Consider the following 15973-nt stretch of genomic DNA (forward strand, 5'->3'; position numbering starts at 1 on the left):
TTTATAAACGGATAAATTACCAATTAACATCCAATTGAAACCCCACCCCCCTCCCCCCCACCCAAAAAAAAAAGAAAAAAAGAAGAAGAAACCAACGAGATAATTTATTATAATTTTATTGTCAAGTCAATCAAATTTTAGTCATGTCTAACGTATAATAATTAATTCTTACTCAGATCTAACTTATAATAATTAAATGAAATAGGAGCTTTTACCATTTTTTTTTATCAAGGAGGTTTTACCATATACCACATATTCTTACGCTTAGGTATTATATTACTACAATACAATATTAAAAATTCATTTGACTAAATTAAGTGAATAAAACTCTGTTTAGCATTAAATTAATTAGTACATGTTTCACACCTCCTTTAAGTTAGGGTTCAACACGTGAATTTACATATGAGTAATATTACCAGCACAAACTATTTTATAATATTTTTACAAAATGTTGATGTAGCCAATTTCTTATTGGTTTTCATCTAGGCTTACTATTAATATCATTTTTTTCATTTACCAATAATTACTCAACACATCAGCAATTTGTAATTTTTTTTATAAAATAATTTGTATCTCTAGTATTATTCTTTACATATAGGTAAAAGTTTCAATAACACCCAAATTTGTAAGTAAGCAAAGATGATTAATTGTATAGTAAAGTAAGAAGTAAGAATACCTCAAAAGTCAAATATTCATAGTACTTCAATGACTAAGATTGTAACATTGTGTATGTGATAAAAAAAAAAAATAGTGTATAGAATCAACTCTAAAAATTGATTTTGCATCGATTGTTAAGCAGTCTATGCCCTAAATCTTTTAAATTAATCTTGTTCCTTTTGCTTGTAGAAGTTAGTGCTAATTGTAGGTCAATTGCTTGTTCCATTTGTATGAAAAGAGAGAGCTTTTCCTAGAGAAAAACCAGGTTCCCATCTTTCTTTTCCATCTCTTGATTGTATTGATAGAGATTCTGTAAACACCTTCCTCATCCACAAACATAGACTTTGTGAGTGAGAGAATGGCATTGGAAACATGAGAAACCATATCCATATCCATATCCAAATCCAAGTCATTTGGTGGCTTTCCGTTGGTAGCTCAACGGTGGTGACTCCAGGAAGCTAGGTGAAGAAAAGACTAATGGAGTTGGTTGCTAGCTGGAGCTTGGAAGGCTCAAGTACACATGGAGATATAGGCTTGGAGGATTTATAGTCATCCATGTACTGCAAAGTCTGCAACTATTCATTCTAGTCAAGTTTTCCGACGGGTGGTCGGTGGAGAGGTTTTTACACTCGGAGCTCGGGTTTTCCTCTTCCACAACACTTTGTGGTGTTGTGTATGGTTTGCCTTATTGTTCTTTATTTCCTTTATCTTTCTATATTGCCATGTTTGTGTAGTGTTGTTAGTTTGGAAATTTCCTAAATCACTTACACTTGGACTATATTGTTTAGTTTAGTGTTAAAATCAACTTAGCCGTAAAACTTTGTATTAAAGGTAAATATTGTGTTAGGGTGTTTTAGCATATTTCAATGTTTAAGGACATTGTTCTTGTCCTGAAACTTAATTCAATTTGGACCAATGATATCAATGGCACACATTTTACATTCATTTAGATTACATTTAACTGAAGGTTATATTGGGAAACTTTTTCCAATTCCTATGGGTCCCAATTAGTTATTTTTAATAATAATTTAAGGCTATGGTTCCTGCAACAATCTAGGATCCATATATGGTCCTTTGTAGACCAAAAATTTTGTCCACTTTTACCCAAACCTCCCCCCCCCCCCCCCCAACACACAAGAATTTAGTTTTTTAACAAAATAAATGCTATATTTATATTTAATATTTTAATTTAACCTTAAGAAAACTTATATTTGACCCCTCAAAAACTAAAATTAGCCTAAGTTTTTGTTTTTTTATTATTTGCAAAACTAATTGATTTTTTAGTTACAACGATATTGGGCACAAAAGAAACGTATTTTTTATTTGATTTGTAGATTATGAAAAGGTCGACTATAATATTTGACTTTTTCAAAAAGAAAAATGTAAATATTTTAGAAGTCAATACCTCTTATGCAACATTGACAAACTCGAATTAATGCTGATATTCTAATTTTTAAAAATTCTCAAACAAAATTTCACAAAGAAGTTTTTGAATATTGAAAGATGATATTTTAACTTTTTTTCTTCTTAATAAAGGGAAATTGCTTCAATTTGGTATAGAGTCAGTTAAAGATGATTTTTGAGATTTAAAAGAAGATTGAGTTCCATTTGATAAATAATTTAGTTGAAAAGTATTAAGAAAAAGTTATTTTGAGTTTTCTCTTTTGTTGATATTTTTTTAATATTCGTTAAACGCTAGTTGGGATTCACATGAAATTTTTTTTCCTCATGTTTGTCTCCATTAGGTCCAAACCTTGGTTCCGTCCCTATTTGTCATAATCTAAAATATAACACATGAAACATTATTATTATGATTTCTGAACTGCCTTATCATAAGCTTTCTTGATTTTTTCTCTTAATCAGATCTCTATCATACATCATAATGCAAATCTCGTCAATAAAGACTGTGGGGGGTAAAAGACCAGTAGGCTTATGTCGATGTCTATATTAGGCCAAAGGCCCAGCCCAAGGGAAAAATCCCTCCTCAGTCGCGGGGAGGAAAAGCCCTTCCTCGGCCATGGGGAGAGCCCTCCTTGGCACAATGTAGCCGAGAATGGAGGAGGTAACCCGCCACTGGTAGTGACACTCCCTATCACCCCACGGAGCGGGAAAAGTACTAAAACAGAAAAGGACAACGAAAGTGTTTAAAGGAAAGGCTGTCATTATTGCATTCAGTGTCTTGTGCCTGACACGGCCATACTTCTTTGTCCTTACAACCACTCCCAACAACTGGAGGAAAGGGCTGATGGGACAAGTACCTACCCTAGGGACCCCATTCAGGAGGAAGAAAACTACTATAAAAGGAGAGTAAAGAGAAGCAGAAAGGGCAGGGCGAAGACCCCCCAACACACAAGAGGGACCAGAAAGGGCTCCCGAAACTGTACCGAGGATCAATTCTCCCAGATGAACTCAGTCCATCTCATCCTATCAAGTAAAACACCATGATAACTGTTGTCCATACACCAAAGCCTAACTCTTTAGCCCACTCTCTACAAATTCATTGTACCGAGCTCGCTGGTCTAAAATCTCATGCATCCTAGGCCAGATCAGAAAAACCGGACCCTACAAAGACAAAAGTTGTTACTATTCCCTAATTGTTTGAAACTAGTTTTAAGAATTTTGACCATAGTGAATGCTCAATTTTTATTTATTTATTTTTTTTTTTTTTGAGTTTTGAGATTCTTTTTAACCTACAAATATATATGTAATTTATGTACATGATGGCAGGAAAAGTGCTTATATATATATATTTTTTAAAAGTTTCAAAATGTTAATTTAAGAGATAGACTGTAAAAAAGTCCATAACAACTCACTCATGAGTCATGCTCACATCATAAAATGAGGAATACAAAATTTTTACTTAGAGACTATTTCCAAATAAATGCGACATAAATTGCGGGGTTGCCATGTTTGGTGTAGTAGACATTGATGGATGATTTTGAATTTTAGTACCTTATCCTTGGAATAATCAACTATTTTTTCATGTGGTATATGGGCTTCCAAGCTTTCAGTGGCTCTTTCTCAAAAAAAAAAAAGCTTTCAGTGGCTCACCCCATTTAAAGGAATTTTGCGGGCTAAAAGCTTAGCAACAAACCTTTCAGTGACACCATCAACTGTTCATAGTTGATGCAATCAAAGATTCAAGAAGCTCCCAATATAATCTTTTTATGAAAAAAATCTTGTATTGCGTGTAAACAATAGCTGCCATATTTGTGTGTTTTATTAGGTGTGTGTGACTGTGAGTGCAAATTAATGTGCATGTCTGTGTGTTTATGAGAGAGGTGCGTACGTGTGGGATGAGCATGCGTGTGTGTGTGTGTCTAAGATAGAGAGAGAGGTCATCAAAAGCTGAATGCTACCATACAGTCTATGCTAGTGAGGATTAGGTTTACTTACTTTCATTAGCTAAGATCTAGTGAGAATAGGGGAATCAAAGTCCTTTAAACAGGAAAGCAAAGAATAAATATTGGGCCGAAAGAAAATGTAGTTCACTATCATGTGCTCATAATTCATTATAGGGGAATCATGATGAGAGAGCTATGCCATTGCCATACCTCCACAGCAAACAAAAACAATAACTTTGGCAGAGGCTTTGGCTATCCTAGTCAATAGACTACAAGAAAGATAAAACCACTACTCTCAATAGGTCACAAGGGACCACAACGAAGAAATGGAACCTGAAGTTCTGTCAGTAACTGTACCAATAATGTGAAAAATATGTCGCATGTCCTCTTGTATTCTAAGAAAAAGAAATTGAAACTTACATTTGGACTTGAGGTTGTACTATTACTATATTCTTTGTTGAGGGCTTTCTTATTAGATGGATTGAGGTCGACTCCTATGGTACACCTTTTAAGAACGCTAGACATTCATATTCTAGCCAAGGGTAGCATGGTCCTGGCCTTGTATCTTTTTCCCATCTAGTCGAATTTTTATTTTTGAGTGTTTCCTTGATGACAAAGAAATGCTCTTGATTCTCAATGAAATTTGTTTGTTCATTGCCTACTGGTCATGAAATAATTATCTCATATATCCCGGTTATCTTCTTTCTTCCAAACATATGGATTTCACAATGTATGAGATCTTCATGTTAGTGAGAAAGATGACGTATTAGATGCACAAGATACCTTCTCCTAATCATGGAGTCTCACTTTTCATAAGTTTTAAGCACTTAGCTATAAGTACGTTCTAATACAACAGATAACTTACACTGCCAGACTCGCATTTCTCCATTTTAGTTCATAAAAGCTGATTCTAGTTAATGATGATTGTATCAACTCAATAAAATAGAAGCCCATAGTTCAGGAAATAAAAAGATGTAGGAAGCTGTGACATTTATATCATGGCCATGAAGTTACAATAACTTCATGTGCATATATGAGGAAAGAACTCTTTTACAAATATAAACTTATTATTAGAGTGCATGTCCTGTTTATAATTTGGCCAATCAGTTCAATTCATTCATGCATTTATGTGTTAGCCAGGGTGGTTGTAGGGTTTGAACAAATCATGAGCCGTGGTCGATAAAAGTCTTGCCCTCGTGTCCTTTATATGGTTAAAACTTCCCTTCAACCTCAAGCAAAGCATATAGAGAGGAAAAGAGTGAAGCAACTCTTTTTTAGACTTTAGTACTAGCTAGTAACTAGGGATGCTTTTTTTTAATTGTACACCATTGCCCTCCCTCTTCCTATTCATCCTCCGTTCATTCTTCATTAACATAATGCGAAAAAAGTAGAAATGGGGGTTCCTTTCAGCCCAAAACATTCTGCTGAACTTCTGGCTGGCTGTTTTGGACTGAAGGGAGCTCCTACTTCTTCTTTCATTCAGTCTCTCAGCTTCAAAGGTTAGAATTATTGATGGTATCTCTATCTTTAGTATATGTTTGATCTCTTCAAGAAAATTTTATGCATATAGGTTTCATTTACTTTGAAATCAAAATGAAATCCATAAGTTGTGTTTTCCTTTGGTAGATGAAATCTATAGGTTGAGTAATGGTATTGTCACACTTCATAATATTTATGACAACATTACAAGTTTTGGACTAGTGTTTATCTCAGTAACCTTGGTTTTTTGTCTCTTGTTCCAAAGATCATCATCGAAAAAATTATTGATTCTTCACATGGTGTTGAACACTAAACAATTAGGACAGCCAATTTTGTGTTGTTCAGAAGGCCCATTAGGCATAACAAGGCAACTGCAAAAATGGTACTTCTCCTTTGCAAAAATCAAAACACAATGTTTTTTGCTTCGAAAGGTAACTTCCTTTCAAGCTTCCTCTTTTCCAATGAAACCTCTAATACTATATATCTTTGTTCCACTTTATCTTTCAGATTAAAAGTGCCAAGCACTTTGATTATACAATCAGCATGACTTCTGGATCATCTTTTTGAAGCATGAAAGACAAAAATGCAATAGTTTTTTAACTCATATATATTGAATTAGCTTTTTCATTATGTTCTGCTTTGTGAAGCATGAAAGACAAAAATGCAGAAACAGATTGAACAATCATTCTTATATATTGAATTGCTTCCAAAAAAATATGTGGATGCAGATAGTTAGTTATATTCACTTCCGACATTCCAATCTACAAGCTACCGTGAAAGTCATGTTTTATGTACGATTAACAAGAATTATAGAGAACAAATTATTTGCACAAGTCAGAATCATAGACATTCATTCTAAGCGTCTTTTAACTAAGCCCCATTGGACTTGTTATGCTTCTAGACAGATTGCTGAGCCAATTGAGCCTTCAGTTCTTCAGTGTCTGCTGTACTTGAGGTAAACATCTTATAGCCTAGCATGGTCCTTGTTTAAAGGTCCAATTGTGCATGGATGGCATGGATAATTAGCTTTTCATTATATTCTACTTTATTTTCCAATTTTTTAATTGATAATAGGATTCTAAACAATGCACCATTAATGTATTGATGCTTCATCCCAGCAAATGGATTGCCCCATGCGTATGCTTAATTAACGCGTTTTTGGTCCATTCGTCGCTGTCATGGCTATGTGTATAACGGTGCAGTGCTTATTAGATTAAACAAGTAAAATCAACTAGTCAGGCTCAGGAGACAATTTGATAAGGACATAGGCTCCACAGATGAAAGAAGCCAAATTTGGGTTCAATTTGATATTGATGTGCAGCACTGTTTACATTGCTTCACAATATCAGAGACAACCTGGATATGAGAATGACAGACAAATTAGACGTGCAATGTTACTCAACCTATGAACTTGTACTAAAATTTCATACTAATTAATATGATCATCATTTTACCTTTTTATTCTAAAGCAAAATTACCACAATCATGCAGAGAATTACTTTAAAAAGAGCCTTGCTATATCAATTGTAATTGGTCCTACTAAAAATTTTTAAACACAATAAGATGTTGCAGAAAGTCCAACCTTTTGCAAAGATGTTGCTTATGGGTCCTAAAACAAACTTTTAGTAATATGAAAAGCATACACATCTAAATTCCTAACCATTACTTGCATCTGCAGAAAAACCAAGCTATCTAAACAAGCATCCAAATAATCCCAATCTGCTTAAATTCTCTCAGGACAACTAATCAAACCAAATCCTAGGATTGAATTTGGGCTTAATTTGATGGTATGAGCTTCCATTTTCTTTTAGGCTTGCCTTCCTCTTTGCATGCCAGCCAAACCCCATGACAGGCCCCTTGCTGAATCTTCATTACATGCTTATGTAGAAGACCTAAGCAAATTTTACATATCTCATCTGATAAAGAATCAAACAATGTATTGCCACTTGCTACACTCAGTTCTGCCAGCCATTAAAGTCAAAGCATACATTTGAATTCTACGTGGGTTCTTTGTGTGTTGTACTCAAGTTTCCTAATTAAATTCAACTTCATGACTGCATTGACCAATATCAAACAATGCTATCTTTCTCATGGACAATTAAAAATTCAACCATATGATTTATTGACCAACAAAATTATATGGTTAAATTCAATTGGAAAATGTAAGATACAACACTTAAGAAATTGTACCTAAGTTTTACCCATTCTAGTAAATTAGCCTTTGAACCTAACCAAGCTTTTGCTGGCTGAAATCAGAGCAGTGAAGCATACTCCCTCAACCTCAGCCATGGAAGTTGAGCTCTCACTCAAAATGGACTAGGCTAGAAAGCCAGCTCAAATGTGGAACTTTGATTCATGAAAACTTAAGCCCCCCCAAAAAAAAACGCCATTTTCTAATCAAATATATATCACTTATTTATTCAGATGGAAAAGATGACAAGAACTTGGTTCACACAATTGTAGTATCACCCTAAGGACATAATGCCCCTGCATTATGTCCAGTAAAATGGATAAACAAATTATATATATTAAGAGCCAAGTGACACATAATACATATACAATCACTCTTAATTGAGTATTAAAAAACTGAATCTAGCTGCTTTAGACAGAAATTCTCTCAAGGTTTTTGTATTATGCACAGGGAAGATAATCTTCCTTCAAGTGAACAGAAGATAGGCATGTGACTTGCTGTTGTTGTGTCATTTGTACTGCTTGTTGAATCTGCTGCTGCTGTTGTTGTTGTGCCTGCTGCTGGAAATTGCATTTGACAAGTGAGCATGATCTGGTGGTGTCACCAGCTAGAGGAATCACAGGTAAGTTGTCACAGTTGCAGATTTCTATCATTGAGCCATCTGGGTCATGGAAGAAAAGCTGATCAACGTAAATTCCACCCTCTTCCACCCTGCTTTTCACGTACTCTATCTTCATGTCCTTTAACTTTTTCTCTACGGTTGCCATGCTCTCACACTGCCAACACATCCTAATTTAGTAATTTCAAGCAAATAGACATGCATAAAAACAAACACACAATCGAGAAAGTGAGAGATATACTTGGAAAGAAATGTGGTTGTGCTTGGGATTAATGTGGCCAATCTTGGGCATGCTATCAGGGTCTTCAGATTGAAGTAGGTGTATGCCAATACCATAATTGAATAGCCTATTCAGAATCAACACCAAAGAACAAAAAAATTAATAAAGGAAAAGATTAATGTTAGTATCATTCAGTGAAATTAAATAAAATTTAAAAAGAAAAAAGTTTTCAAGAAAGTTGATTTTTTTTTTTTTTTTTTTTTTTTGGCTGAGACAAGAAAGTTGAATTGTAGTACACCATCAAAAATATTCTTTGACCAATATCATTTATATTTGATACGGTGACATGCAAAACATCTCAACAACTTCGAAGGACTCTTTTGTATTCATGGTTTTCAAGAATGTTGAATTGAATTGCATCGTGCGCCATATCAAACAAATCTCCATCAACAAAAACACAAAATCTTTTAGTTCTATTAATGTTCTTAAGATTCTTGAAACTGATCGGATTATTTATCCAAACAAAGAAAAAAGGATTCTTGGAACTGAGATTGTATGTATGTATACCATGCACCCTCAAAGTCAAAAGAACCAGGCCTTCTGATAGGAAAGAAACCAAGAACATTCAGGTAGAAATCGAGAGACTCCTCTAATGATCTGCACAAAATCGAGATGTGATTCAAGGACTTAAGGCGCAGTGGATTTTCCATATATGCTTAATTTTACAATCCAAACAAGAACTGCAGTACTACTCCTCCAAAAATACCAGAAAGTTATTATGAGGCTAAGACCAAAAACGAATAATGGATTTGAAGAGCTTGGTTGGTTGGTTGATATAATTGAAGAGAGGATGAGAGTGAATATTGCTGAGATTTTCTTAGCTATGCTTCACTCCTTTATATAGAGACCAAATTCAGATAGAACCGAAATCACATGTATGCTTCGTGGGTTTTTCTCTTTTTTTCTTAGATTCCCAGGTTTGGATTGCGATACCACGTAGACCACTCGTCATGTCACATTGTCACCAATCAAGATCGATATCGCCACGTATGACGTATCTGGGCTCTGACAAGTAGTGAAATTTTTTTTGTTTATCTTCCTTTTCTTTTTTCCTTTTTTTTTTTTTCTTTTGAGGAATGGTTCCTATATATATATATATATATATATATATATTTTTTTTTTTTTTTTTTTGAGAAACAAACACACACAACCTATTGTTGGGGAAAACAAAATGGTCAGACCTTTGAAAAAAAATAGCTGAATTTTTCTTGTGGTGCACATAAATAATTTAAAATTGAATTTAATAGTTATCCAGTTTTGGTTTCGTATAGTTTTAATTTTATGAATAATTTTTTTTTGTTTTTAAAGTTTTATTTATTTATTATTGGATCCATTTTATTGTTTTTGTAAGGAAGTAAGGAATAAACTATATCTAAAATAATAAAACTTTTTTTAATTACAAATATAATTATTTGAAGTCCATTATATCTGTTTTGTGGGAATTTTTCTTTATCATTAAAGTAAGATATTAATGATTTTTTTTTTTTATGTAGGCAGGATTAGGCCAATATAATAATAACTTTTTTTTATTATATTATATTCTAATATAATCTAACTGAAACTTACTAAAATAATGAAACTTTAGAAAACTTTACATAATAAAAGAAGATAAACTGAATTTTATACTCTACCAATATGCTAACAATAAAAATAAAAGATATATATATACACACACAATATGTACAAATAAAATTTTATTTCAAAATAATAATAATAACTCTTATTTTTGTTTTCTTTTTTCCTTTTATTTTGTTGATAATTGCGTATGGGGAAAGCTGATGCTGAACTTTCCCCCATCTAGCTGTCTCTTGTGAAAAAAATGGTTGTAGCTAGGATGTGTCATTGTACGTTTTTGTAGAAGCGAAGTAAGAATTTTCAAATGTATTACGTCATATACTAGAATATAATATATTAGTATAGCACATAAAAAATTTCATAATATTTGCTACAATAATTAAATTAACAAGTATTTACTTATTTTTATCTAGACTCACTATTTACATAACTTTTTACTAATTATTAATAATTTACCATATCAATTGTATGTGAAATTTTTTGTGTCTATAAATTGACTTTTTCAGTAGTTTAATATTCCTTTTTACTTTAACAAGAACTAAAAAGTTTTTCCACTTAATATTTTTTTTTTTAAATTAATATTTTGAAATTCTCATTGCTGTTCACATGTTCTCTATATTCTCCACACACATGCGTACTAAATTTCATTTCAATTCGTTGACCTTCACTATTTAATACATAAACTCATGGTTTGTATATAATTAAAATTTCAAAAAAAAATTAAACTTTTCATACATGAAATAGTTTTCTATTAAAGATAGGAAATAATTGAATATTATTGAGTAATGTAATATCAATAGAAGTTATGACAAGTGTGACTTGACCAAGTGTGTGTGTGTGCACGTGCACAAGCACGTGTGGAGAGAGAGAGAGAGAAAGAGAGAGAGAGAAATAAGGCTAGCAAGATACGCCACCATATGTAGATAATGTGGAAGTAGGGGTGGCAAAATTGAACACGACCCGTAAACCCGACACGACAGGACACAAAATTAGCAGGTTATGGATTAAGGCTTAATGGGTTTGTGTCATATTCAAGTTAACACAGCTGACCCGTTTAATAAATGGGTTGGGTTAGTGTTAAACACATAGAACCCGTTTGACCAGCCCATCTGACCTGTTTAATTAAATGACATTTTACCAATATACCCTTCAAACTCTACATATATAAACTTATTAGTTGTTGTGGTTTATTTTCTTTGACATATTGTGATTGATTATTTGTGATATTAGGATATGCTTTAGTTTTAAATGATTATTTGTGATACACTTACTTGTTAGTTCTGAATTTTATATTAAAAATATTTATTTGTTTTTTTTTCCTAATTTTTTTTTTTCATTTTGATAAAATTTGATAAACAAGTTGACACGACTGACCTATTTAATAAACAGATCGTGTTAGAGTTGAGGAATCTTGACCCGTTTAATAAACATGTCAGGTTAATGTTGACCTATATAATCGAATACTCATAAGTTGACACAACACGAACCCAACATGCGAACACGAATTGCCACCCTATGTGGAAGCATGAATAGATAAAATACCAGTGTTCCTTCTTAAAGATCAAAATGATATATCATGCGACTAAAATGGACCATCTACTAAATATAGCATTATCAAGAGTTAATGGTTAGTACACATTCTTGCGGTTAAGGCTGAACACATATGATTATGATTAATTAATTAATTTTGTGTGATTGATTTTCTAAAAGATTAATTATGATTGATTATGTCTCATAATCTCATTAGTTTAGGTTTAGGACAAGGGTGCACATGGATAGGATATTGTTTAATTCTATTAGATAATTGAGAATTTTTAGAATTTTAATTGATTATCTTAGGAATAAAGGTTCTAATTAAAATAGTAAAAGTCTCTAATATCTACTAGTATTGTCTGACCTTGAAAATGGTAAAAGTATGTCTCACTTTATGTGTTCAATTTTATCTTCTATCAATTACAATTTATTATATCTTTTTTAATACTTTCTTTATAAAATAAATAAAATTTAAAATGAAAAGTAATCAGGGATATAATACGTATCATATGCCTAATTATTTTTCATTTTATACAGAGGTTTGTATTCTATTAGTTAAAATTTAATGTAGGCATGCCTGCATTAAAGTTTAACTAATAGAATACAAATCATGTGTGTAAAAAATACCAAAAAAAAATAAAATTGTTGGAAGGTAGTGCGCACTAGCTTCCAACATTTTTTTTTTTTGGGTGAGAGTCACTTGCTTCCATCTTGAGTGGGTAGAGGTAGAGGTAGCTACAGCTTAAATTCACTTTTTAAAACCCTAAAATTATAAACAAAGGCATGCACATTTGACATATGACACTTTAAAAAGTCCAGCGGATCAATGCGAATCATCAGTATTTGTATTGTAAGACCATGCCGACGTGGTTATGAAAGTATATTGGTTGGATGTAAGTTCATGTCAAGATACAAATTTGGATTTATTAGCACATGAGGTGAGAATATTTTTCAGTGCTTTTACATGGATGATCGAAGAGATCTCTTACCTTTAACTCAAAAAGAAAATGAATATACAAGCGGTTGCTTGAGATTCATTCAATTGAGGTGTCTCAGGCCATTAATTCCATGTGTTATCTTCAGGATTTGCATGGCGTTTTAAATGTAACGCATGGCATTGTTGCTTAAATCAGCTTTCATCACTCTTAACATATAATAGGCAGTAGTATGCAATACAAGTATATGTTAACGTATAATATATAGATCGTATGTGTTAATGTATAGTATACAATAACACACATTAATAGTTCCCTCAAACTCAAGTAATAAAATATACAGTAATAATACCTAGCCCACTTTACCTTATCTTGTACATCACACATATTTGTATAACACACATATTGTTAACATGTAATAGGCAGTGAGCTTTAAGCCCACTTTACCTTGTCTTATACAGCACACATATTTGTATATTACACATGTTTGTACTGCACACTATTGTCTCTTGTACTACACACTACTGTCTCGCCATAATAGTCCCAAAAATTATATTGTACTTCAAACTGAGACTTATGTTGTATCTCTAAGTATTACTTTTTGTTTTAAAATTTTCAAACCAATAAAAAGTTGTGAATTTTTTTATAAGTAAAAGAGACGAAATAGTAGCAAATTTAATCGTTCTTTCAACTATGATATTATAATTTTGTTTTGTTTTCTAATGAATGATATTATAATCCAGTTAATCCTTTTCAATTGCGAAATCTTTATTATTATTTAATTATCAAGAGTATGACTGTATCTTACTCATTCTTTGAAAATATATATACACATTGTCGGTGGCCTCAGTGCAGTGTTTGTTCTATTGTTATGTATACATCATTGTTCCCTTCATCATAATTAAAAAAACAAAACCGGGACATTTTTTAAGTGAATAATAATCATTGAGATTGTTATTCACTTTCAGAATGCAATAATAAATTTATTTTAATCATATCCGACTCTGCTAATTTGAGGTACGTACAGACAATCACCTCGAATTTTTTCTATAATATTTTGAGTTGGATCCACCTCACCTTTAATTATTTTTCCGGCCACACCTTTTGACAAAAATAATATGTCTTAGATTGCTTATCTCATGCTAGAAAACTAGCTAGAGTACACTTACGTATTGCCATGACAATCACTGGAAGTAGTGGCTTTGAAAGCTTTCCTTCAAGAGATACATCAAATTGACTTGTCTCCATTAAAGTTTGAATTGGCAAAGTGGGTACCTCATAGAAAATGATTCTTCCTTTTACTTTTGTCCTCTGTCTCTCTGTCCCGGGTTTTTTTCTTTTCTTTCCCAAGCTGGATCCAAGAAACTACTATATTTATTTAATTATTTATCATGCTAAAACGTATAAGCATACCCTAATCTGCATAGAACTTAGATAAGCTATTTTTCACAATAACAAAATACTTTCATAAGACATCTGTATATGTTTTTAAGAGAAGTTCTTAAAGCTGTCAACATGCTGGCTTATTTTGGATTGAAGACCAAGGGCGGCTCTACAGCCAGCCCAGGGGTTCAAATGAATGAACCCCCTGGCCTGGCCCCCAAAATATATATATATATATATATATATAATTTTTTTTTACTCCTAAAATAAAATTTTGAACACCTTAACACTAAATTTTATTTAAACCCAATTGAAATAAACTTGAAATATGATCATTTTAGTGATATTTTCACAATAATTTTACAATAAAGGTTAAGTGACAAGTTGTAATTAGCTTTTTACAACAAATGAGCAATTTTGCATAAATGTTGTGTCAGTAGCACTAATCTTAAAATTGCTTATTTGTTAAAAAATAAATAAACTTTCTCTCTGGACTCTGGCTTACTTTATCGTTAATGGTAAAATGAAATGGTTTTTTATTATACTTTTCTTCTTCATCAGCAAAAAATTACACCACTTGTATAACCAACTAATCTATATTTACATCTATGATTCTTTTCTCTCTCTTTCTCCCTTCTATGTTTTCTTTTTGTCTAATCAAGTAGTTAATTTGATAAGTGTTCTATAGTTTTTCGAGTCCAAAAAGTCTTTTAGTGCTTGCTCCAATTCCAAGAGAATGACCACGTGTGTGGTTAAAAATCCATATATTTATAAAGCATAATCTTATATAAGTTACTATTTTTTTCCCTTAGTATCACGTTTCTCCCAGACCTACTCTTAGGTGTGTTACTATTCTTCTTTATCATATATTTTTATTTAATTGATATTACATATGATTATAATAAATTATTATTAATTTGACAAATATTATGGTTAGTTATTTATTTTTATTTATTTATGCATTCAATTGTTGTTTTCTTACCGATCTTTAAACTATTAATTATTTTTTAAGATTATTGTACAGTATAATTGTATTGTATACTATTTAGAATACTATGTTAGATTATTGTATGTAATATGACAATTGTATGTGCAAAAAAAAAAAGTAATAATCATTTTATTTTTTTACTCCCCACAACAAAATCTTAGCTCAATACACTATTGACCTCCCTAGAAAAAAATCCTGGAGTCGCCACTGTTGAAGACTAATTATCTGTCTTGATGGATATTGATCAACTAATATATTTAGCTAGCTACACTAGCTACCACCTGAATTCCAAAATGTTTTGCGCTATAGCCCGCATTTTTTTTGTAGTGCAAGATAGTCAAGTATGGTGTTAATAATATTCCCAGCACGATGAAGTTTTCAGTAATGAATAATTGGTTAAATTAATGGTCTCAAAAGACTGCGACGTTAACAAGCCTTGTGTTTTGGACAGTTATGGTCGGCAAATTCAAAGCCACTTTTACTTCAGTTTCAAATCCTATGCGTCACTGATGGTGTAACTTGGTCCCAGTGGCAGCTCCAGTATTTTTTTTTTTTGGAGGTCAGTAATGGCAGAGTTAGGAATTTGTCATTTGTCATGAGGGGCGAGTAAAAAATTAAATGATTAATTTTTTTTTTTCTATAGATATAACTTTCATATTATATACAATACAACTATATTTACAATAGTCTAAAACCTGTTCATCAAGAAAAAAAACAATAGTCTAAAACCATTATAAAATAGGTAAGACAACAACTATTGAATGCATAAACTAATATAATTAAATTACTAATCATATATTTTTGTCAAATTAATAATAACTTATTATATTTATACGTAATATCAATTATATAAAAATATATGATAAATAAGAAGAAGACTAGTAACACACTTAGGAGTAGGACTAGGAGTAAATGTGAAACTAAGAAAAACAAATAGTAAATATAAGTTTTTGCTTTTGAAGTGGATGACTTCTTAACCATACACATAG

At 32.0% G+C, this 15973-nt stretch overlaps 1 protein-coding gene across 1 annotated transcript; it reads right to left on the reverse strand.

The window, feature by feature from the left end:
• Positions 1-7937: 7937 nt before the first annotated feature.
• Positions 7938-9375, reverse strand: LOC115956845. Its single transcript, XM_031075126.1, has 3 exons — positions 9078-9375; positions 8532-8637; positions 7938-8447 (listed from the first exon to the last, which is right to left on the reverse strand). The coding sequence occupies exons 1-3, from the start codon at positions 9218-9220 to the stop codon at positions 8112-8114; spliced, it is 585 nt and encodes a 194-aa protein (XP_030930986.1). The 5' UTR covers positions 9221-9375; the 3' UTR covers positions 7938-8111.
• Between the last annotated feature and the right edge of the window lie 6598 nt (positions 9376-15973).

This window comes from Quercus lobata, chromosome 2 (genome assembly GCF_001633185.2).
Source record: "Quercus lobata isolate SW786 chromosome 2, ValleyOak3.0 Primary Assembly, whole genome shotgun sequence".
NCBI lineage: Eukaryota > Viridiplantae > Streptophyta > Magnoliopsida > Fagales > Fagaceae > Quercus > Quercus lobata.

What these genes read in the sequence shown, in the direction of transcription:
- LOC115956845 (XM_031075126.1), bottom strand. Translation starts at nt 9,220, where the DNA reads ATGGAAAATCCACTGCGCCTTAAGTCCTTGAATCACATCTCGATTTTG. An exon ending in TTTGACTTTGAGGGTGCATG is followed by an intron (nt 8,638 to 9,077) that starts GTATACATACAT and finishes GATTCTGAATAG; the next exon opens with GCTATTCAATTATGGTATTG. An exon ending in ACAACCACATTTCTTTCCAA is followed by an intron (nt 8,448 to 8,531) that starts GTATATCTCTCA and finishes ATGTGTTGGCAG; the next exon opens with TGTGAGAGCATGGCAACCGT.